General features: G+C 42.8%; 1 protein-coding gene across 5 annotated transcripts in view; it reads right to left on the bottom strand.

Moving 5' to 3' along the window:
• Window positions 1-924: 924 nt before the first annotated feature.
• LOC106611257 (thrombospondin-2) overlaps window positions 925-25515 on the bottom strand; it is a 44168-nt gene continuing 19577 nt past the window's right edge. For 4 of the 5 annotated variants that reach the window (XM_014211281.3, XM_014211275.3, XM_014211300.3 and 1 more), the window contains exons 6-23: window positions 23567-23707; window positions 23222-23315; window positions 22202-22372; window positions 20952-21128; window positions 20252-20425; window positions 19266-19393; window positions 18548-18700; window positions 10785-11003; window positions 10380-10487; window positions 9537-9696; window positions 8707-8825; window positions 8236-8470; window positions 5859-6086; window positions 4192-4463; window positions 3864-3961; window positions 3449-3588; window positions 3253-3286; window positions 925-2742 (exon numbers count right to left, since the gene is read on the bottom strand). In XM_014211281.3, the coding sequence (XP_014066756.1) occupies window positions 2739-2742; window positions 3253-3286; window positions 3449-3588; window positions 3864-3961; window positions 4192-4463; window positions 5859-6086; window positions 8236-8470; window positions 8707-8825; window positions 9537-9696; window positions 10380-10487; window positions 10785-11003; window positions 18548-18700; window positions 19266-19393; window positions 20252-20425; window positions 20952-21128; window positions 22202-22372; window positions 23222-23315; window positions 23567-23707 (2655 nt within the window). In that variant the 3' untranslated portion in view covers window positions 925-2738. The remainder of the gene's footprint in view (window positions 2743-3252; window positions 3287-3448; window positions 3589-3863; window positions 3962-4191; window positions 4464-5858; window positions 6087-8235; window positions 8471-8706; window positions 8826-9536; window positions 9697-10379; window positions 10488-10784; window positions 11004-18547; window positions 18701-19265; window positions 19394-20251; window positions 20426-20951; window positions 21129-22201; window positions 22373-23221; window positions 23316-23566; window positions 23708-25515) is intronic. The other variant, XM_014211308.3, reaches the window with a different exon arrangement.

Raw genomic sequence — 25515 nt, 5'->3', positions numbered from 1 at the left:
TGGAATGTGAAAGTATGTTACATTAGCAACATGTTATCTACCATCTAGCCAGGGTAAAGGTATGTTACATTAGCAACATGTTATTTACCATCTAGCCAGGGTAAAGGTATGTTACATTAGCAACATGTTATTTACCATCTAGCCAGGGTAAAGGTATGTTACATTAGCAACATGTTATTTACCATCTAGCCAGGGTAAAGGTATGTTACATTAGCAACATGTTATTTACCATCTAGCCAGGGTAAACGCCTTTCTATCAACACCGACTGCTACTTTGGGAAATGCTTTACATAATAGGGGCGGAGAGTGGCAGGTAGCCGAGTGGCAGGTAGACGAGTGGCAGGTAGACGAGTGGCAGGTAGACGTGTGGCAGGTAGCCGAGTGGCAGGTAGCCGAGTGGCAGGTAGCCGAGCGGCAGGTAGCCGAGCGGCAGGTAGCCGAGCGGCAGGTAGACGAGCGGCAGGTAGACGAGCGGCAGGTAGCCGAGCGGCAGGTAGACGAGCGGCAGGTAGCCGAGCGGCAGGTAGTCGAGTGGTTAGAGTGTTGGACTAGTAACCGAAAGATTGCAATATTGAATCCCTGAGCTGACAAGGTTAAAAATCTGTCGTTCTGCTCCTGAACAAGGCAGTTAACCCACTGTTCCTAGGCCGTCATTGAAAATAAGAATTTGTTCTTAACTGACTTGCCTAGTTAAATAAAGGTTAAATAAAAAAAATAGCTTTGAAATGATTGTATCCATATTTCTCTTTGCATACGATAGATTCAAATAGAGGGACTATATATTTGATCTTCACTTGACAATATTTAAAGGATCTGATGTATTTATTAATCAATCAATCAGTTTAATGTTAAATATAAATCTATTTCCATTTTATGACATATTTATAACAATCCATCATTTCCATTATCACAATGAAGAAGACATGGTGTACAAACAATTTATTTAGGAAATAAGATCATCTCTTTTAAGTGGAACACATACATGACGACTCCTCCACAACTAATAATGGTAAATTTAACAACAAATACCTTTTTTTTTTCTTTTTTTTTTTTTACATTTGTGCATTGAAATATCCCTCACAAAATATAACAAAGCTAGTTATTAACAACGAAAACTAAATTTGACAACAATTAATGCTATGCAGACTGATGACAACTTAAAAGCTATACATTGCAAATATCCTTGATACATATAATTCAACCAAAAGTTACAAGAAACATTTTTACTTGATTTTTGAATAGATTCTAGAATGGTTAAATGTTTGAATAGATTCATCTGGTTAAACGTTTCACTCATTCAAAACAGAAAGTTCTCTTCTCATGACCACCTGTTTCCACGTGAACGACACATTTACATTGACATAAAGTCAAGTGTTTTCATTGTGTCCCATCTGAAATGCCCCGTCACACCAGGCATACACACTCAAACCTCAGACCAGCAGCTGTCGTGGTCAAGGATGCTGTGAACCGTTAACATAATAATCATTGTTGCTCTCTCACACATACTACTACTACAACTAACCCCAAACATGACATTTGCCCTTACATGAATGTAGCACTCTTACATCAACACTTAAGGCTATGTTCCAATGTCCATACTAGCATACTACTTAGAATGCATGTACAATATATTGCTTGATTCTCTCGAAGTGGGATGCTAGAGGGGTATTGGAATAGGGAGTTACAACGAACCCAAACTACTACAACTGCTCCTCTTGAAACCACTGCATTGTTTTGAGTGAGGATAGGGCCTCTCTTGGGGAATTAGTGAACATATGAATCAAGTAATACATGACATAACACTGCATAGTGCACAAAGCTTGTGATAGTCTATTTTATCTTGATGTTTGAGACATTTTGATGTTGATATCCAACGATTTTTCTGTTGTACTTCAATTGTGAAATTTCGTCAGTGTAAACAAATAAATTAATTATTTACAATCTCTAACAAACAAAACAAACAAGACATAAACTCACGATAATAATTTACAGAAGAAAGTATAGTACAAACTTAGTATAAACATCCCAAAGTACTTTAAAATGCTATAAAACGGTCTCAAGGTCAACCTTCTTAGAGTTTGACAAACATTTTAAATGGGTAACTGAAGACCCTTAGTTCAGGATGGCATAAGAAACAATACAAAATATAACTTTGTTTAAGTCAGCAACATACATCAGTATGCTTTGGTATCAATTAAGAGTTTGGCAGATATTTGGCAGTTAATATTACATTTGATCACATTTTTCACTGTATGGCTGAAACTGCTGAGGTCAATACAAAGACCTCTAGTTGCTGGGCGACCTAGACACCTTTACTGTACCAAGTTGCTCTCTATTCCAGCAAGAATATCAATATTTATCGAGTAACAATCATTTTATATTTACTTTTGTTAATGTAAAGCTGTAGAAAGTTAGGAGAAAAGCACAAAAGTGGTTGTTCAAAGAATCCCTATAATATGTTGTCAACATCAGTTACTTCGTTTTTTTTCATTTGTCCACTTGTCATCTGTTTTCACTTCTCAAGGAAATGTCTTTTCACATAAGGCACTCAGAACAACTGCAAAGGGCCATGGCTGCCCCTTCAATGGAAAGTTAGAGGCAAAAAGACTTGGGAGGGCTGAAGTTGAAGCTCCATTTTTTTGGTTGAAATGATGAGCGACTCAGCAATAGGCTGGTGAACAGGTTATGAGGTTTAGTGTCTTTAGCCATTTAAAGTCTTCACATCCAACGCTGTTCAGTTATCTAGATAAAAAAGAAGAAAAAGTATGATTATTTATAACAACAAAGCTAAGGAATAACAGCATATCCAGAGTCATACAGTATGTAGATTAAGTCTATATACAGTATACAGCTGTATACCTATACAGTATGGCAGTATGGTTCTGGGAATGTAGAACACTGAATAGAGCAAAAGGTGGAGCATTAGCTGTATCATTCCGGAAAGCAAGACAACAACTATTTCATTGTGACAGTGAACAAGCAGTATTATCATATTTGTGATCAAAGTAGCACGTGAAACATTTAAGACCACACACCAGACCTCCCGCAGTGTCGCACACACACACACACACACACACACACACACACACACACACACACACACACACACACACACTAGTCTGAGTCATTGGAACCAGGCAAGGTGACAAGCAGAAACAAAAGCATGACTGCTGTTTTCTTTTTAACAAAGCATGATTTTTTTATTTCTTTTTTACAGCCGACACAAAACAGAGACCTCTTTATGATTGTTACCTGATGGACAACACAGTTGGAAACTCCAGCTCATCTGAGTATTGGAAAAGATTTAGAAGGTTTTAACAACACTTTCCCCCCCTTCAGCTGCATTTTGTCTCCCAAAAAGGTGAGATCTCTCACCAACCAACCATTCAACACAGCACAAACAGATCTGTGACCAAGCTAGAATGGTGCTGCTATCTACAGGACTCACCTCTGCACTCGTATTTGAGATCGGAGAAGAAGACCAGTTCCTGGGAGAACACAAACAGGCCTAACCGTCCTCCAGCAAACGTCTTGTCGTACACTGGTCCTGAGTCTGCCAAGATCTGTTTCCCTTCATAAACCACAACCCTACAAAACGCAACAAGACAATACATGAATGATTGAAAATGATCGCTTGGTGTGCTGAACACTTAGATAAAACACACTATGGACAAAACACCCTGGATAACAGCTTAGCCTATTGTATATCATTTGTGCTTCTACTATACAAAGAATTTTCAGACTGTTACTGAGGAAAGAGTGATGGGTGTGATCGACTGGATTCGATCCCAGGTCTCCTACATGCCACAAGACTGTTTTAGCCCACTGAGCTAAATTCTAGGTATTAGGCTGGACTTGATCACCTGATGAAACCAGTCTTGGGTCTGTGGATGAGGTGCCACCTGTAGGCTGTGTAATCCTTCCAGCCAATGTTTTTGGGATCGTGCCAAAGAGTGCGCACCTGTGGACAACAGAGAAGGAGAAAAATGAATTACTAAAGAGCTATGATCTATGATTACTTTATACATTTGATTGATTGACTGAAAGATTGCTCAATAGAGGGTATGACCACACCAGAGACACTGTATGATATGTTGGCTTATATGACTTAGCTGTGTCGTGCCACTTTGGATGACTTAGCTGTGTCAGGGTGAGTGTCCACTTTGGATGGAATCTTGGATCTTAGCATACCTGATCTTTAGTGTTGCCTGTGTGCCACAGGGCGTTTCTCAGGTTCTCCCCTGTGCCTGTGGTTGAATTGACCACCTTCAGGGAGACACCAGAGATACCGAAGGCCTTGGAGGGTTTGTCTTCCCAGTAGGTCTGAGTGATCTGCTTCCACATCACCACGTAGAAGCGGCCGCTCGACTGGTAGCCGAACACGAAACCAGCGTAGTCGTCATCCCGGTCCGTGTTCACATAGAACGTACCACTGAAGTCCACCGCGTTGAACTCATCAAAGCCTAGAATGGTAGGACAGAACATGTGAATACTAAGGATGGATGGTGGGACAGAACATGTGAATACTAAGGATGGATGGTGGGACAGAACATGTGAATACTAAGGATGGATGGTGGGACAGAACATGTGAATACTAAGGATGGATGGTGGGACAGAACATGTGAATACTAAGGATGGATGGTGGGACAGAACATGTGAATGCTAAGGATGGATGGTGGGACAGAACATGTGAATACTAAGGATGGATGGTGGGACAGAACATGTGAATACTAAGGATGGATGGTGGGACAGAACATGTGAATACTAAGGATGGATGGTGGGACAGAACATGTAAATGCTAAGGATGGATGGTGGGACAGAACATGTGAATACTAAGGATGGATGGTGGGACAGAACATGTAAATGCTAAGGATGGATGGTGGGACAGAACATGTGAATACTAAGGATGGTTGGTTATTAAAAATGAATCAGGGATTCAGAATTAAAATGCATATACTGTACACTACATGGCCAAAAGAATGCGGACACCTGCTCGTCGAACATCTCATTCCAAAATCATGGGCATTAATATGACGTTGGTCCCCACCTTTGCTGCTATAACAGCCTCCACTCTTCTGGGAAGCCTTTCCACTAGATGTTGGAACATTGCCGCAGGGACTTGCTTCCATTCAGCCACAAGAGCATTAGTGAGGTTGGGCACTGATGTTTGGTGATTAGGCCTGAATCTCAGTCGGCATTCTAATTAATCCCAAAGGTGTTGGATGGGGTTGAGGTCAGGGTTAAGTGTAGGCAAACAGTTATTGTGCTGACGTTGCTTCCAGCGGCAGTTTGGAACTTGGTAGTGAGTGTTGCAACCAAGGACAGACGATTTTCACGTGCTTCGCGCTTCAGCACTCGGCGTTCTCGTTTTGTGGGCTTATGTGACCAACCACTTCGCGGCTGAGCTGTTGTTGCTCCAAGACATTTCCACTTACAATAACAGCACTTACAGTTGACCGGGGCAAAAATTTGACTAACTGACTTGTTAGAAAGGTGGCATCCTATAACGGTGCCACGTTGAAAGTAACTGAGCTCAGTAAGGCTATTCTACTGCCAATGTTTGTCTATGGAGATTGCACGGCTGTGTGCTTGATTTTATACATCTGTCAGCAACAGGTATGGCTGAAATAGCAGAATCCACTCATTTGAAGTGGTGTCCACATACTTTCATGTACACTATATATACAAAAGTATCTGAGGTAAGGTTGTCCTGCTCTACTCACCCACTGTGATGCAAGGTCAGAGTTGACAGTCTGCACATCTCTAAACTGTAGTGAATTAAATCTCTAATTTATCTCTAATAATTATATATTTTACGGCAGTATAGGGACTACATATTGATGTTATGACCTACTCACCAACAGCGATGCCCGGGTCAGAGTTGACGGTCTGCACCAGCTCCTTGCCCTGATGCCTAACCACCCAGTTGGGGTCGATCTGCGTGGTTCCCTTGGGGTCCAGGTGGACCATCTGAAACTTCTGGAAGTTTGTGACGGTGACGGCGTTGTTCTCAGGACACACATCAAGGATGTCTGGGATGTTGTCGTTGTCAAAGTCGTCTTTGCAGGCGTCTCCTCTACCGTCGCCTGTTGATAGAAGAACAGAAGATGTTGGGATAAAATACAATGTCCTAGTGTGACAACTTTGACAATGACTATGGTCATAATGCGGTCTGCTTTTTAAATGAATAACAGAGAACCATGAATTCATAATACAATGTTGCAGTCCATCTTTGGTTGTTGCTCTCCTATTCCCTTTTAATGGAAGCTTTTATTTATTTATTATTAGGATCCTCATTAGTTTTTGCTGAAGCAGCAGTTACTCCTCTTGGGGTGCACGATAAGTGAAAATGATCCATGCTAACCTGTAACTTTACCTCAAATGTCCATAATTTCTGGCGACTACAGTAGGCCTACTATATATAACTCTCTAGTCTCCACACTATCAGTAATGTTGCAAAATTCCCACCCCAGGGAAGGCAGATGTTTCACTCAGTGAACTAAGTTTTCATTAAAAAAACTGAACAGAAAATAACCGCAATTCTTTCCCAAGAACTTTTAGCTTTTAATACCGTATGTCCACCAAGTCCAATAAGGAGTCTCAGCCATCTCTGCATACCATGAAAACTTCCATTGATACGTGTAACTGTCTTAGAGGCAATAGTTCGAAATCGACTCAGGGCATAATACAGAGTGAAGGGAAGTGGCCAGCGAGATTAAAGCCTGTGCTACGGTGAAGTAGCTGCATTTTCTCCACTTTCTTCTCTACTCTTTTGTTATTGCACAGGGGGCTGACTTGATTCTATCAAATAAAAACCTTCTGATGAGATGTGAAGAGGATGAAGGGATCTGGCACACTCTCTTTCTCCCTCTCTCTCCCTCTCTCTCTTTCTCCCTCTCTCTCTCTTTCTCCCTCTCTCTCCCTCTTTCTCCCTCTTTGTTTCTCCCTCTCTCTTTCTCCCTCTCTGTTTCTCCCTCTCTCTTTCTCCCTCTCCCTCCATCTTTTCCCATATCTCCCTCCCTCCCTCTCCCCCATCTCCAGACAGACTGTTTCTAGTTAAAGCCAACTAAACACTTTCCAGGTAACCCTGCATGATGAAACTGAAATTGGGCACTGTGGATTAATCGAGAGCAAGCGAGCCCAGATGCCCCTTTCGGAAATAAAACTGTCCTGGCCGCAGGGTGGCTAGCTGGCTTATGATACCCTCATGGGTACGATGAAGTCATGGGCACGATGAAGTCATACGCTAATGACATCATCAACCCTGACCCAGAAATAGTCATTTTTATTAACTCTTTCCTGTCTGACCCACCCACCATACTTGCACAATAAAACTGTGGAGCATTCAACAACAGTTACTGGATGTACTTCTAAACCTCTAACCATACTTCACTATACACCTGCCTTTTTATAGAGAGAGAGGGGAAATAGAACATGGCATATTGAACTGTAAAAAGATGAGTGAAAAGGAGGGGATAAAAGGAATCTCATGTGTGTTTATGGTGCACAGGTGCAGGGTTAGGGTTTGCAGGGTTAGGGTTCCCAGGTGCAGGGTTAGGGTTCCCAGGTGCAGGGTTAGGGTTCCCCGATGCAGGGTTAGGTTTCCCCAGTACAGGGTTAGGGTTCCCAGGTGCAGGGTTAGGGTTCCCAGGTGCAGGGTTAGGGTTCCCAGGTGCAGGGTTAGGGTTCCCAGGTGCAGGGTTAGGGTTCCCAGGTGCAGGGTTAGGTTTCCCCAGTACAGGGTTAGGGTTCCCAGGTGCAGGGTTAGGGTTCCCAGGTGCAGGGTTAGGGTTCCCAGGTGCAGGGTTAGGGTTCCCAGGTGCAGGGTTAGGGTTCCCAGGTGCAGGGTTAGGTTTCCCCAGTACAGGGTTAGGGTTCCCAGGTGCAGGGTTAGGTTTCCCCAGTACAGGGTTAGGGTTCCCAGGTGCAGGGTTAGGTTTCCCCAGTACAGGGTTAGGGTTCCCAGGTACAGGGTTAGGGTTCCCTGGTACAGGGTTAGGGTTCCCCGGTGCAGGGTTAGGGTTCCCAGGTACACGGCTAGGATACAGATAGTATCTACAGTATACTATATAGGGCTATTACAGAGTCTACCTAGTGGCTAATTCAGACAGCTACAGCCACAGCACTGTTCACAGGTGTGAGGGTATTCAACATGCTGATGCACGTTGTGTGTGTGTGTGTGTGCGTGCGCACGCAGGTATGCATACTTCCATGCACACGTGTTTTCCTCCTTACCATCAGAGTCCAGTTGATCTTTGTTGGGCGTCAATCTACAGTTGTCTCTATCGTCAGGGATACCGTCATTGTCATCGTCAAAGTCACAGGCGTCCCCTTTGCCGTCCTTATCGTGGTCTGCCTGGTTGGAGTTGGCCACATAAGGACAGTTGTCCAGGTTGTTCTGGTGACCGTCTTCATCAATGTCCTGGTTGTTGTCACACTGGTCTCCTACAAGGTCATTGTCTGTGTCAGCCTGTTAGAGAGGAGAGGGGAGGGTTACAGATACCAGCTTGATTTTTCTAAACGTTTTCCAGAATTCCCGGTTGGAAGATTCCTGGAATGAGGAACAAGGAGGGAGTGAATCCTCCAACTACAACTGGGATTTCTGGGAATTTTGGTAATGTTTCTGGAATTTAGCACCCCTAATAGCAATGGGGTAGCTTTTGTAATTATACAAGTAGTGTAATAGTGACTGTTTCTTTGTCCTACCTGGTCAGGGTTGTGTAGTAGAGGACAGTTGTCACACTGGTCACCCACTCTATCCATGTCAGTGTCCTTTTGGTCATTGTTGTACACGTACGGACAGTTGTCTTGCTCATTTGGGATTTCTAAAGGAAAGGGGAAATGGATAATGAAGTGGAAAATTGTAATATTGTGTGTGCAGGACTTATCTTGAGTCATAATCTTAGATATTTGCTTGCCTGTGCTTGCATGTGGCATATCACATTCCGTGCCATATAAATTGCTAATGCTAATCAATCAGTTGATAGTTGAGGGTGGAAAGATGAATCGCAAATCTGCCAGCTAGTAATTCCTTTGCATGATTTACTATCCCGCAATAATCCATTAAATATCTTCTTAGTACCCATTAACCATTTTCTTAAGTACTGTTAAAGAGATACTTGGGGATTTTGGCAATGAGGCCCTTTATCTACCTCCCAGAGTCATATGAACTTGTGGATACCATTTTTATGTTTTTGTTTCCAGTATGAAGGAAGTTAGAGGAAGTTTCACGAGCCAATGCTAACTAGCATTAGCAGAATGACTAGAATGCTAGCAGATACCCATAGACGTCCAGCCATTGCGCTAACACTAGTTAGCAATTGCGCTAGTGCTAGTTAGCAACTTCCTGCAAACTGCACGCAGAGACATAAAAATGGTGTCGACGAGTTCATCTGACTCTGGGGAAGGAGATAAACGATCCCTTTAAATAATACATTAGAGGAATATAAAAGTTAAGAGTTGAAGGAGCCTTCCCCCTGACTATAATATAACAGTGTTGCATATTCTTTAGTAATTTGGTCAGAAATAACTAGTACCATCTCCATCAATGTCGACAGCACAGGCATCTCCTTCGCCGTTGTGGTCAGTGTCAATCTGGGCAGGGTTGTGTTCGTAGGGGCAGTTATCACATCGGTCACCCACATCATCTTTATCAAAGTCAAACTGTCTGGGGTTATACAGGAGAGGACAGTTGTCCTGAGGAGAGAGAGAGAGCATCAAAATGGGAATTATTAAAGCGTCCGTTGCTTGAAGAGGGCATTTGATTTCCTATTGAATTCATCTAAATACCCTGATGAAGGCATTTGCCGAAATGCGTTGGTTTTAACAATAAAACATTGACCTTTGAAGCAAACTTCTATTGTCCTACCAAGAGTTACTGAATATCTTTTCATCTATTTAATACATTTGCCTTAAAGGTCCAACACAGCCATTTTTATCTCAATATTAAATCATTTCTGGGCAACAATCAAGTACCTAACTGTGATTGTTTTCATTTAAAATGGTTGAAAATGAACAAAAATACCTTCTTAGCAAAGAGCAATTTCTCAAGCAATAATTTTGCTAGGAGTGTCTGGGAGTGGTCTGAGTGAGAGGCCTAATTGGAGGAGCCTAATGGGAGGCATAAGTAGCTAGGTTTGAAACTACCTTTGTTATTGGTCTATCAGCTTATATCGCCAGGCAGGTCAAAAGTCCACCCATGCAAACAAGTCAACATTTCAGGAGGTATTTTTAAACAGCTCTTACACTAAAAGGGCATTATCATCATTTTCAGAATTTCACACTATTATTCCAACCTCATAGTGTGGAAATATATATATATAAAAACAAAGGACAATAATGTTTTGGACTTCACAGGGCCTTTAAAAAAGGTCTCCTACTCTCTCATCCACAATTGCATCATTGTCATCATCCTTGTCGCAAGCATCTCCCTGGCCGTCTTTGTCAAAGTCCTCTTGTCCAGAGTTAGGCAGGTTGGGGCAGTTATCCTGTTAAAGATTGATAAAGAAATGGAAACAGTTTTAGAAATAGCCACAGGAAGAACTATCAACGAGTGACACACTGTAAGATTGGAAACATTTGGAAAATCTGCAGGTCTGACATTGAGGATAAAAGTTTCCTGGACCTAGATTAAGTCTAGTCCTAGACTAAAGTGCATGCTCAATGGAAAATCTGAATTGAAACTAATTTTTATTCCAGGACTTGTCCAGGAAGGTCTAGGTTTAATCAAGGACTATGGACTAGGCTTAATGTGGCCCAGGAAACATAATGTTAGGGTCCGTTACCTTCCTGCAATGATAGGTGGCGTTGGCGCCACACACCAGGTTCTGATTGGGCCATCCGTCTAGGTCAGAGTCCTCTCCACAGATGAAGCCATCCCCGGCATAGCCTATCCTACACTCACACTTATACATGGGGTCACTGAAGTGGCTAAGGTAGATACACTCAGCTGAACGGTGACAGTTGTGGGTCTTGTCTTTGCAGGGGTTCTCTGGCTCACAAACCTAGAGAGATAGAGATGAGATAGAGAGAAAGAAAGAAAGAGAACAGCCTAAGAAGACACTTCAGCCGGGGTATATTGGCCATATACCACACCCCCTCTGATCTTATTGCTTAAATAAACCATTTTGTTTTGTCTAATTTGACATATTTTCATTTCCTAAGGAAGAGCATGGTAAAAGTGCAGTAAATCAGGGTCTCAATCTCATTGTGAACTGTGTTCTCAGATGTCATGTTATGTCATGTTATGTCATGTCTTGTCACGCTATGTGATGTTATGCCATGTTATGTGATGTTATGTCATGTCTTTTCATGTTATGTCATATGTGAGGGCTGTACTTCTGAATCTATATGCCCCCTGCTCTGCCCTGACCCCTGTGCCCTGTGGATTCTGCTACAGTGTATTCTGTAGCTATAGCAAGAGAACACTGTTATATCTCTATGGCTACAGTTGTTATATCTCTATGGCTACAGCTGTCCATCTATAGGAAGTGAGTGGATGCCAGTCCATGAGCTCATACCATAACGCTACAACAGTGTTGCGTGATGACCAATAAGAAAACATTTATTCTTTTAATCAGCTCTGGGATACAGAGGCGCTCAATGCCAGCTATGAGACAATTCCCTTTCCCCTTCCCTCAAATCAATTCGTACGATGTTAGCCTCGGATCAGAGCAGGCCCAGTTTTTAAAGGCCAGTGACAAAGTAGTGATTTACTAGGTATGTTATGCAACATTAGGGCAGAGCAGATCTGGGTTCAAATACTATTTGAGATCATTCAAATACTTTTGAGTGTTTGTTTTTGCCTGTCTGGAGTGCCAAATGGGCAGGGTTTGTAGTTTTGTGACTATTCTATTGGTTCCATTGTGCCAGGTAAGCTCAATCAAGCCCTGATAGTATTTTAAATGATTTCAAATATTATTTGAACCCAGGTCTATTGGAAAGCGAGCTATGTAACGAAATGATTCAACTTCCCAACAGTTATCACAGTTTTAAAGGAGAAACAATGTATGTATACCACAACAGATGTGGTGCCAGTAGTTAATGACCTAACAAAGCATCATTAAAACATCAGATATGTGTGGTTAGAGTGGAAACTGAGTGCTAACATATACACCATCAAATACACATACACATTACTTTGTAAAGTTCCACACACTTTATAGCTCTCATAGCAACTACCACCTCTACTAATACTGTAAACCTAGCCTCATACCACCTCTACTAATACCTCTACCATTCCTCTACCTCTACCTCTACTAAGTCTCTCACTGTTGCCGCTTGTTACAGACCCACCTCTGCCCCCAGCTGTGCCCTAGACACCATATATGAATTAATTGCCCCCCATCTATCTTCAGAGTTTGTACTGTTAGGTGACCTAAACTGGGATATGCCACCCCGGCCGTCCTACAATCTAAGCTTGATGCCCTCAATCTCACCCAAATTATCATGGAACCTACCAGGTACAACCCCAAATCCGTAAACACGGGCACCCTCATAGATATCATCCTGACCAACCTGCCCTCTAAATTCACATTTGCTGTCTTCAACCAGGATCTCAGCAATCACTGCCTCATTTCCTGCGTCCGTAATGGGTCCACGGTCAAACGACCACCCCCATCACTGTCAAACGCTCCCTAAAACACTTCAGCGAGCAGGCCTTTCTAATCGACCTGGCCCAGGTATACTGGAAGGATATTGACCTCATTCCGCCAGTAGAAGATGCCTGGTTATTCTTTAAATGTGCTTTCCTCACCATCTTAAATAAGCATGCCCCATTCAAAAAATAAAGAACCTGGAACAGATATAGCAATTAGTTCACTCCAGACCTGACTGCCCTTGACCAGCACAAAAACATCCTGTGGCGTCCTGCATTAGCATTGAATAGTCCCCGCAATATTCAACTTTTCAGGGAAGTTAGGAACCAATATACACAGGCAGTTAGGAAAGCAAAGGCTAGCTTTTTCAAACAGAAAATTGCATCCTGTAGCACAAACTCCAAAAATGTCTGGGACACTATAAAACCCACTGCACTGAGGCTAGGAAACACTCTCACCACTGATAAATCCACGATAATTTACAATTTCAAAAAGCATTTTTCTACGGCTGGCCATGCTTTCCACCTGGCTACCCCTACCCCGGTCAACAGCTCTGCACCTCCCATAGCAACTTTCCCAAGCCTCCCCCATTTCTCCTTCACCCAAATCCAGATAGCTGATGTTCTGAAAGAGCTGCAAAATCTAGACGACTACAAATCAGCTTTGCTAGACAATCTGGACCCTCTCTTTCTAGAATTATCATCCGCAATTGTTGCAATCCCTATTACTAGCCTGTTCAACCTCTCTTTCTTATCGTCTGAGATCCCCAAAGATTGGAAAGCTGCTGCGGTCATCCCCCTCTTCAGAGGGGGAGACACCCTAGACCCAAACTGTTACAGACCTATATCTAACCTACCCTGCCTTTCCAAGGTCTTCGAAACAGGTTAACAAACCGATCACCGACCATTTCGAATCCCACCGTACCTTCTCCGCTATGCAATCTGGTTTCCGAGCTGGTCACGGGTGCACCTCAGCTACGCTCAAGGTCCTAAACGAGATCATAACCGCCATCGATAAAAGACAATACTGTGCAGCCGTCTTCATCAACCTGGCCAAGGCTTTCGACTCTGTCAATCACCGCATTCTTATCGGCAGACTCAACAGCCTTGGTTTCTCAAATGACTGCCTCGCCTGGTTCACCAACTACTTCTCAGATAGAGTTCAGTGTGTCAAATCGGAGGGCCTGTTGTCCGGACCTCTGTTAGTCTCTATGGGGGTGCCACAGGGTTCAATTCTCAGGCCAACTCTTTTCTCTGTATACCTCAATGATGTCGCTCTTGCTGCTGGTGATTCTTTGATCGACCTCTACGCAGACGACACCATTTTGTATACTTCTGGCCCTTCTTTGGACACTGTGTTAACCTGTTATGGATAGGGGGCAGTATTTTCACGGCCGGATAAAAAAAACGTACCCGATTTAACCTCTTGGCGTTCCCCTAGGATAGGGGGCGCTAAAGCGATTTTTGAAAAGAATTCGTGCCTCCTACTCAAACTCAGAAGCTAGGATATGCATATAATTAATACTTGTGGATAGAAAACACCTGAAAGTTTCTAAAACTGTTTGAATGGTGTCTGTGAGTATAACAGAACTCATATGGCAGTCAAAACCCCAAGACAGATCGAAACAGGAAGTGGAATGCTGAATTGCGAACTGAACTTCATCACGTTGCCTATTAATCACACCGTGAGCTATGGTTCATTGAGCACTTCCTATTGCTTCCACTAGATGTCCCCAGTCTTTACAAAGTGGTTTGAGTCTCCTACTGTTAAAACTGAATGAATGAGACGCTGTGGAACGTGGTCACACGGAGAGGGCCATCACCATTATGACGCCGACGCCCCTGGTTACCCTCCCCTTTCGAAACGTTTTGAAACACAATGCAATCGTCCCCCTCGAATCTTATTGGCTCTCTTGTTGAAAAACGCCCTGAAGATTTATGTTATACAACGTTTGACATGTTTGAACGAACCTAAATGGGACAAAAATGCATTTTCTCGAAATGGCTGTCCCGTGGCAGACGGAAGTTTTGGAGCAGCCTTCAGACGCGCTAACAAGAACAAGCTCTTGGAACATAAAGGAGTATTTTTTTCGAACGAAAATACATTTGTTGTGGACCTGGGATCCTGGAAGTGCTTTCTGATGAAGACAACCAAAGGTAAGGGATTATTGACAATAGTATACAAGACTAGATGTGATATGCGATTGTTCCAAGATGGTGCTGACCTGTAACGTTAGCCTATTTTTCAGAGTATTGCATCCCCTTTCATCGCAAAGTATGATTACCCAGTAAAGTTAATTTTAAATCTGGCATTACAGGTGCTTTCAAGAGATATTCATCTATAAATCTTAGAATGACAATATTACATTTTAAAAATGTTTTCGAATAGTAATTTAGTAAATTGTAGCTCTGTTTCATCGGATGCATTTGAGGGAAAATAGTTAGTCAACGTTACGCACCGATGTAAAATGCTGTTTTTATATATAAATATGAACTTTATCGAACAAAAGAATGCATGTATTGTGTAACATGATGTCCTAGGTGTGTCATCTGATGAAGATTGTCAAAGGTTAGTGCTGCATTTAGCTGTTTTTTGGTTATTTGTGATGCATGTGGTTGGTCGGAAAATGGCTATGTGGCTACTTTTACGATATACTCCTCTAACATAATCTAATGTTTTGCTTTTGCTGTAAAGCCTTTTTGAAATCGGACGACGTGGTTCGATTCAGGAGAGGTGTATCTATAAAATGATATAATTAGAATTTTTTATTTTTTTATTTTAATTATTAAATTTTGTTATGCTAATGGCGATATGATTTTTCGCTGGATGTCCGTCCCGTATGGCCGCACAGGGGTTAATCTGTTTATTACTCCTGCCCAGAAACTAGAATATGCATATAATTGTTTGATTTGGATAGAACACACTCTAAAGTTTCTAAAACTGTTTGAATGGTGTCTGTGAGTATAACAGAACTCATATGGCAGGCCAAAACCTGAGAAGATTCCAAACAGGAAGTGCCCTCTCTGACCATTTCTTGGCCTTCTTTAGTCTCTTTATTGAAAACAGAGGATCTCTGCTGTAACGTGACACTTTCTAAGGCTCCCATAGGCTCTCAGAAGGCGCCAGAACGTTGAATGATGACTCTGCAGTCCATGGCTGAAAAACAGTAGCGCATTTGGATAGTGGTCGATCTGAGAACAATGAGACGGGTGTGCGGGTGCACGTAAAGAGTCCATTTTACATTTTCAGTCTTTGAACGAAAACAATGACTCCCGGTCAGAATATTATCGCTATTTTACGTTTGACATGCTTTGAAGTACGGTATTGGAATATTTTGATTTTTTTGGTCACGATACGCGCAGGCGCGTCACCCTTCGTTTCCTCTTCCGATAGTGTCTTGAACGCACGAACAAAACGCCGCTATTTGGATATAACTATGGATTATTTGGAACCAAACCAACATTTGTTGTTGAAGTAGAAGTCCTGGGAGTGCATTCTGACGAAGAACAGCAAAGGTAATCCAATTTTTCTTATAGTAAATCTGAGTTTGGTGAGTGCCAAACTTGGTGGGTGTCAAAATAGCTAGCCTGTGATGGCCGGGCTATCTACTCAGAATATTGCAAAATGTGCTTTCACCGAAAAGCTATTTTAAAATCGGACACCGCGATTGCATAAAGGAGTTCTGTATCTATAATTCTTAAAATAATTGTTATGTTTCTTGTGAACGTTTATCGTGAGTAATTTAGTAAATTCACCGGAAGTGTTCGGTGGGAATGCTAGTTCTGAATGTCACATGCTAATGTAAAAAGCTGGTTTTTGATATAAATATGAACTTGATTGAACAAAACATGCATGTATTGTATAACATAATGTCCTAGGAGTGTCATCTGATGAAGATCATCAAAGGTTAGTGCTGCATTTAGCTGTGGTTTTGGTTTTTGTGACATTATATGCTAGCTTGAAAAATGGGTGTCTGATTATTTCTGGCTGGGTACTCTCCTGTCATAATCTAATGTTTTGCTTTCGTTGTAAAGCCTTTTTGAAATCGGACAGTGTGGTTAGATAAAGGAGAGTCTTGTCTTTAAAATGGTGTAAAATAGTCATATGTTTGAAAAATGGAAGTTTTCGGATTTTCGAGGAGTTTGTATTTCGCGCCACGCCCATCATTGGATATTGGAGCAGGTGTTCCGCTAGCGGAACGTCTAGATGTAAGAGGTTTTTAACTAACCTCCAGACGAGCTTCAATGCCATACAACACTCCTTCCGTGGCCTCCAACTGCTCTTAAATGCAAGTAAAAGTAAATGCATGCTCTTCAACCGATTGCTGCCCGCACCTGCCCGCCCCTCTAGCATCACTACTCTGGCCAGTTCTGACTTAAATACCTAGGTGTCTGGTTAGACTGTATACTCTCCTTCCAGACTCACAATAAGCATCTCCAATCCAAAATTAAATCTAGAATCGGCTTCCTATTTTGCAACAAAGCATCCTTCACTCATGCTGCCAAACATACCCTCGTAAAACTGACTATCCTACCGATCCTTGACTTCGGCGATGTAATTAACAAAATAGCCTCCAACACTGTACTCAGCAAATTGGATGCAGTCTATCACAGTGACCACCAAAGCCCCATATACTACCCACCACTGCGACCTGTATGCTCTCGTTGGCTGGCCCTCGCTTCATATTCATCGCCAAACCCACTGGCTCCAGGTCATCTACAAGTCTTTCCTAGGTAAAGCCCCGCCTTATCTCAGCTTACTGGTCACCATAGCAGGACCCACCCGTAGCATGCGCTCCAGCAGGTATATTTCACTGGTCACCCCCAAAGCCAATTCCTCCTTTGACCGCGTTTCCTTCATGTTTTCTGTTGACAATGATTGAAACGAACTGCAAAAGTCACTGAAGCTGGAGACTCATATCTCCCTCACCAACTTTAAGCATCAGCTGTCAGAGCAGCTTACAGATCATTGCATCTGTACATAGCCGATCTGTAAATAGCCCACCCAACTACCTCATCCCCATGTTGTTATTATTATTTATTTTTTTGCTCCTTTGCACCCCAGTATCTCTACTTGCACATTCATCTTCTGCACATCTATCACTCCAGTGTTTAATTGTTATATTGTAATTATTTTGCCTCTATGGCCTATTTATTGCCTTACCTCCCTAATCTTACTTCATTTGCACACACTGTATATAGACTTTTCTATTGTGTTATTGACTGTACGTTTGTTTATTCCATGTGTAACTCTGTGTTGTTGTTTGTGTCGCACTGCTTTGCTTTATCGTGGCCAGGTCACAGTTGTAAATGATAACTTGTTCTCAACTAGCCTACCTGGTTAAATAAAGGTGAAATAAAATAAAATGTAAAAAACTGTAAACCAAGCCTCATACCACCTCTACTAATACTGTAAACCAAGCATCATACCACCTACCACCTCTACTAATACTGTAAAGCAAGCCTCATACCACCTACCTTCTCTACTAATACTGTAAACCAAGCCTCAAAGCACCTACCACCTCTACTAATACTGTAAACCAAGCCTCATACAACCTACACTAATACTGTAAACCAAGCCTCCTACCACCTCTACTAATACTGTAAACCAAGCCTCCTACCACCTCTACTAATACTGTAAACCAAGCCTCCTACCACCTCTACTAATACTGTAAACCAAGCCTCCTACCACCTCTACTAATACTGTAAACCAAGCCTCATACCACCTCTACTAATACTGTAAACCAAGCCTCCTACCACCTCTACTAATACTGTAAACCAAGCCTCCTACCACCTCTACTAATACTGTAAACCAAGCCTCCTACCACCTCTACTAATACTGTAAACCAAGCCTCCTACCACCTCTACTAATACTGTAAACCAAGCCTCATACAACCTCCACTAATACGCTGTCTAAAGAATACACTAGGTCTAAAACCGGCACAGACGTACCTGTTTGTTCTTGCTGGCAGCCTCCACCCCCACACCGAAGGGTTGTGTTCCATTGTAGCGGGGTGGACAGGCCAGACAGTGGAACCCTGGGTCTGTGTTGACGCAACGCAATGCTCCACCTGCTTTAAAGCAGACATCTGACACAATGTCACACTGAGAAGGGGAAAAAAACATATCAAATAAATTAATTCAACTCATCAGTCAGAAAGCAGAGCCCATGTCACACTGAGGAGGAAGAGGATCAGATCAAATCAAATCAAACAATCAATCAATCATATTGATCTATCAGAGCCCATGTCACACTGAGGAGGAAGAGGATCAGATCAAATCAAATCAAACAATCAATCAATCATATTGATCTATCAGAGCCCATGTCACACTGAGGAAGAAGAGGATTAGGTCAAATCAATCGATCATATTGATCTATCAGAGCCCATGTCACACTGAGGAGGAAGAGGATCAGGTCAAATCAATCGATCATATTGATCTATCAGAGCCCATGTCACACTGAGGAAGAAGAGGATCAGAAGTAGGGTCAGATTATAAAAGGGTAACAGGTCAAGACTATGAATGAGTTCAGGATGAACTAATGGTTAGGGTTAGGCATAGCCTGGTGATCTACATTAATTTAGGGCTATGATTAGAGCTAAAGTTAAGGTTAGGGTTAATCATTAGTTAAAGTATCTAACTTGTGTAACCTTCTTTAACCCTAATTTACCTCGTTGACATCTTCACAGTGGGTGCCGTTGCCACGGAAACCAAGGGGGCATGGTCCACACTCCCAGGATCCGTCAGAGCCGCTGTTACAGTCCACTCCCCCAAAGCATGGGTTAGACAGACAGCCGTCTGACAGGGAACAATAAAACATGGTTAGACAGACAGCCGTCTGACAGGGATTAGCATGGGTTAGACAGACAGCCGTCTGACAGGGAACAATAAAACATGGTTAGACAGACAGCCGTCTGACAGGGATTAGCATGAGTTAGACAGACAGCCATCTGACAGGGATTAGCATGGGTTAGACAGACAGACGTCTGACAGGGAACAATAAAACATGGGTGAGACAGACAGCCATCTGACAGGTGTTAGCATGGGTTAGACAAACAGCCATCTGACAGGGATTAGCATGGTTAGCAGACAGACATCTGACAGGTGTTAGCATGGGTTAGACAGACAGCCATCTGACAGGGATTAGCATGGTTAGCAGAAATATAAAAGAGCTATAACTAAAACAGCCATGTGAAAGAAACATGGCGACCGGTTATGATAATGAAGAGAACCAGGACATGCCTAATGCAGCTACGTTTGGACATTTGTGTATTGATATTTCGATATTGACATTTAGCTTCTCCAGGTTGCTCAGGTTGCTCCCTTCAGGTTGCTTCCTTCATTTCCTTCATTTCTCTCCAAGTTAGCAGGTTTCAGTGCTTTCAGAGCAATGTTAGCATTAGCTAATGTCTTCCTTCTCATAATAGGCCAAACACATCCTCCCAGACTTTGTTATCAGCACAAATATGTGAATAAATTAGCCATTCTAAGAGCACCTATCACAGGAATGTTGAAATGAGGTATAATAACTAAACAGGAATGCTAGAATGAACTGTCGCACCCAGCACCTGGTGGAGGTGCTGGGTGCGACACATACGCACGCACACAAACACACACAGTCCACACACACACACACACACGTGCACACTCACTCACCAATAGGGCAGTCCTGTTTGTTGCAGGCGTTACTGTCGTTGGTCTCCCCGGGGCACTTCTTGCCTCCGTACTGGGGTTTGGGGCTGTTACAGACACGGGTCCGACCCTTAACTCCACCCCCACAGGTTGCCGAGCAGATCGCCCATGGCGACCACGGTCCCCAACCACCGTCAACTGCACATGGACAACAAATAAGCAGTTAGTGGACCATCACACTGTTTGTTAGGATCTCTTTTAGATCACATTGGGGGCTACCTCCACATTGGGGAGGTTTTACTACTTTACATTACTGCCTTATCAAGTCTCTTTTACTGTAAGAAAGTGAATTACAGTAGTAGTTGAAGGCCTACAGTCACACACAAACCACTCTACACATCTCCTAGGGGTCATTCAATTCTCAGCCCTGTTGCGGTCTGGAAGCTTTAACCGCAGTAGTTTTATAAAAGACAGACAGAATGTTTAGCATGTGAATGGTGCCCCATCCTATGTGAGTGGAACGAGCTATAAAACGTCTCATTCTGCCTGTTTTTAAATCCAGGTTAGTGGTTATTAATCAGATCAAACTCCCGGGTTCAAAGTAGTTCTCTTTCTAAAGAAAGAGGCAAGCTCAATCAGTGCACAGCTAAAATGTTGAACCCAGGTCTGGTATGGACAATGTGCCTGTCTGTCTGTGTTGTTCCTCTTGGGCCACCATACTCACTGGGACAGGGCTTGGCCTCACAGCGCTGTGTCTCTCTCCCCTGGCCCTCACAGTCTTTGCCCCCCAGTTGTGGTGTGGGGGCGTTGCAGTGGCGTATCCTGGTGATCTGACCCTCGCCACACGTCACCGAACATGATGACCATGGAGACCACAGGCTCCACCTACCATCCTGACGAACTGAATACACACAGGTCAGTCAAGGCAGTGTATAGGAAAATACATACATGTAATATGGTAGTCCTTTTTAGTGCAGTAGAACATGCCGCTTGTAACGCCAGAATAGTGGGTTTGATCCCGGGGATCACCCATACGTAAACAATGTACAGTATGCACATAGGACTGCAAGTGGCTTTGGATAAATGCTTCTGCTAAATGGCATATATTATTTTTTCAGATTTAAATGTCTTTATTATCCATTTCTGGGTAATTTGGTTACAGTATAATAAACCACTAATATGTAGGTCGCTATGGGTGACGTTGTTTGGTGGGTACTAGTGAGTCCTTTAGGCTAACAGGATGGACACACCCTCTACAGCCATGTACGTGACCTATTTCCCACAGCAGACAGAGACAGACAGAAACAGACAGACAGAGAGAGAGAGAGAGAGAGAGAGTAAGAGAAGTATTTTGAGTCAGAGTGGGATGAGGTCCCTGTCCAGCCATCTCCAGCCTAGCAGAGCAGTACACTATATGTCTATTCAGTCACTTTGTCCCCTGTTCCATCATTACACAGCTGCTTCTAACGACATCATCCTCTCTCTTGATCCTTTCACAAACATACACTCGCACAAACCCTCACATGCAAAAACACACACACACACACACACACACACACACACACACACACACACACACACACACACACACACACACACACACACACACACACAGAAACACACACACACACACACACACAGAAACACACACACTCTCACTTGGCAGTTGCAGGAAAATACTACATTTATGATGTGGTTGTCTTTTGTCTGTAAAAACATCACACTGCTGTTTTGGCTAAAACTACTCTCTTTCTCAGTGGTAATGGTATGGGAGAGAGGTACCATCATGAGATGGGAGAGAGGTACCATCATGTTCACCCAAAGGTCCTTAGTTGGTCTAATCAAATCATATTAAATCAAACTTTCTATAAAGTGTATTTAAAATGGCAACAAGCTTCAGAGTGGAAACAGTCTAACCAATAGAGGTCAAGGTAGGTTGACACAAAGTAGACTGTAGCAGACACGTTGACTCACCTCGGCTGTCACATTTTCCTAGGCTGCATTTCCTGGTCTGGATGGATGGTCCAGAGCAGGGGTTACTGGTGGCATCACATGAGCGTCCTCTCTGTTGAGTACCTGTCCCACAGGTGACAGTACACTCTGTCCACTCTGACCAGGGGGACCAGCCGTCCTCACTGTCCTTGGCTGGGGGAAACTCAAAGGGTTATTAATGACAAATCATCATGTGCTGCCTCTGAAAAGTGAAAACCCTGCTATCTAGATGAATGTATATTATTTCAATTAAATGTAAATAAAATGTAACAAACCTTAAACAAAATAAACGCGCAAAGCTATCTTTCTACGATGAAGTCAACTCATTGCATTATTGCATGTTTCCCCACCACACCATCTCGTCTACAGTTGCTCTGTGTCATTGTTGGAACTAGGAACGCTTCAAAAGATGCAGAGAAACAAAGCTCTGGAGAGCAGTCTGTTTTGATGCTTAGGTTTTATATGACGTCATGGTTCACAGAGACCACTTCAGCACTTCAGAGTATGGCAGCCTGTAGTGCTGCTGTTTTCATGTAGAACATTAAAACGTGGTCGTCCCTTTACAGACCAACCAGCTGTACAACAATAACACGGCTCTATTATTCAAACTTAATATGCATGGAAACGTTGTTTCTCTGGTACTCAGATCTGGCATCAGAGGCCTTGGCTCTAGAAAGGACTTTAGCCAGATGTGAAATGAAGCGAAGTGTGTTTGCGAGAGAATACGTGTTATAGTAATTGTTAATCTTCAGCTAGATGTGAAATTAAGCGAGGTAAGCAATTGTTTATTGATCAATGTGATGCCATTGTTTTTACAGGGCTCAGGAGTCTCGTTTTCACTTCAGTACGTTTCCTAATTGCGATACCTCCTGTAAAGATTATGGAAACAGTTATTAAAGCCACATTCTGCTATTTTTCCTTCCGTTCAATGGTTATGAGTCAGGATTAGGCTGTTGCAAGGGTTTAATGATAGAATGGTGTATAGAATGAGTGGCTACTTACGCAGACACACAGGGCAACACTCTCCGTCGATGAAGGAGGGGCTAGCACAGGCTACAGGGGGACAGGTGATTTGGTGACACACGATCTTTGAGTCCTGTCATGCGCCAAAAAACATTTTTTGGGGACATTAGTTGCTATAGGTGACCTATGAATGAATTAGTTTCTTGTAAGACCTCAGGATCTGGGCACTTCTCAAAGGTTTATGACTGATTAATTTGGGATCAATTAATCAACCAACCAACCAATTAACCAAACAAATCTATCAATCAATCAAAACCATATCCACCCTATGACATTCTGTGTCTGTCATGTCTCTCCATTTAAGGAGGTTTGTATGTCTCCTACCTGGCAGGTACACGTGGTGCAGCTGTCCACCACCCAGTCCTCCTTATCTTCAAACATCCGTCCATCCTGCCAGCACATGTGTTTCTCCTTGGAGGTCTTTATCTTTCCCAGAGTGTCCTTCATCATTGTGTTCTCCTCGGTCTGGAGAGAGGAGACAGACACATAGACATTGTCAGACAGACAGACAGACAGACAGACAGACAGACAGACAGACAGACAGACAGACAGACAGACAGATATAGTCAGACAGACAGACAGATATAGTCAGACAGACAGACAGATATAGTCAGACAGACAGACAGATATAGTCAGACAGACAGACAGACAAGTTCATCATGGGTTTTTACTCAGCCTGAGGAGAGAGGATACAGACAGACAGATACACATAGTCTAGACTCTACAGCAGGGTTGGTTTGAGTCAAAATGTTGACAGTGAGGAGATACAACACATTTTCAGTAAAACCCTCTGGACCTCATTGAAGAGCGAATGCGGCCCCGGGGCAAAACGAGCTTGACACCCCTGCTCTAGAGTAAAAGCCTGTCTGAGGATACGACAGCCAGAAAGACATAGCCTACAGTCAAAAAGCTTTCTTAAAGCAAATAAAATGGCAATAAAAGCACATAGGATGCATAACTCCATCCATATGAAAGGAAGACGCATGGAGCTAGCCTGTTTTCTTTGTCTGAGGAGACCCCAACAGACAGACACATAGAATAACTTCATACCTCCCTCCATCTGGGAGGAAGCCATAGGGAGCTACAGTACATGTTGCTCCTGACAATCTTACTGCTTCAAGGAAGGCAACACGTGAGGTCACTTTATTAAGTTGTGTGTGTGATTATGTGTTTGTGTGTGAGATTGTGTGTGTGATACCACAGAGGGTAGTGTAGCTCCACTTCAGTGTTATGAGACACCACTTGGTCTGGAAGAGCCTTGGGGACCATAGCTGTTCACAGTGAGCAGTCGAACACACACACACACACACACACACACACACACACACACACACACACACACACACACACACACACACACACACACACACACACACACACACACACACACACACACACACGAGGAAGGAGAATGAAGCACATGGTCTGTTTAAACCCAGCCAGATATCAGGCTTGAGAGGAGCCGCTAGCTGAAGCCAATCACAGCCAAGGGAAGTTGGGAACACTTCCTATATCCACATGTTACGTGCCATAAAACCAGCCTCATTGATTCACACTCTGACTCTGACCACACAGTTAGCTCCACTGCTTTAGTAGTTCTACCATGCCTTGCTTCATGACTTCAACAGGGTCTTTGGTTTGCTTTACCAGCATCTCTCTAGAAAGTCTCTCATGTTAACCCCCAAAGAAGACTTCAAACTATTTATACCGACTCCCAAATGTTCCCTAATTTTCTCGGTTACACCTAACAACAGTCTATCATTCCATAAACATTATTTTAAAGAATCAAGGTAACTGGTAACATTAGTTCATGGAGTGCACTAATTTGTTCACAAACACAGTTCCATAGAAAACTGGTTGTAGACAAGACCAACTGATAGTAGACAAGACAAACTGATAGTAGACAAGACAAACTGATACTAAACAAGACAAACTGATACTAAACAAGACAAACTGATAGTAGACAAGACAAACTGATAGTAGACAAGACAAACTGATAGTAGACAAGACCAGCTGATAGTAGACAAGACCAGCTGATAGTAGACAAGACAAACTGATAGTAAACAAGACAAACTGATAGTAGACAAGACAAACTGATAGTAGACAAGACCAACTGATAGTAGACAAGACCAACTGATAGTAGACAAGACCAACTGATAGTAGACAAGACCAACTGATAGACAAGACAAACTGATAGACAAGACAAACTGATAGTAGACAAGACCAACTGATAGTAGACAAGACCAACTGATAGTAGACAAGACAAACTGATA

Source organism: Salmo salar, chromosome 01, assembly GCF_965601325.2.
Source record: "Salmo salar chromosome 01, fSalSal1, whole genome shotgun sequence".
NCBI lineage: Eukaryota > Metazoa > Chordata > Actinopteri > Salmoniformes > Salmonidae > Salmo > Salmo salar.
This window is presented reverse-complemented; position numbering and strand designations above follow the sequence as displayed.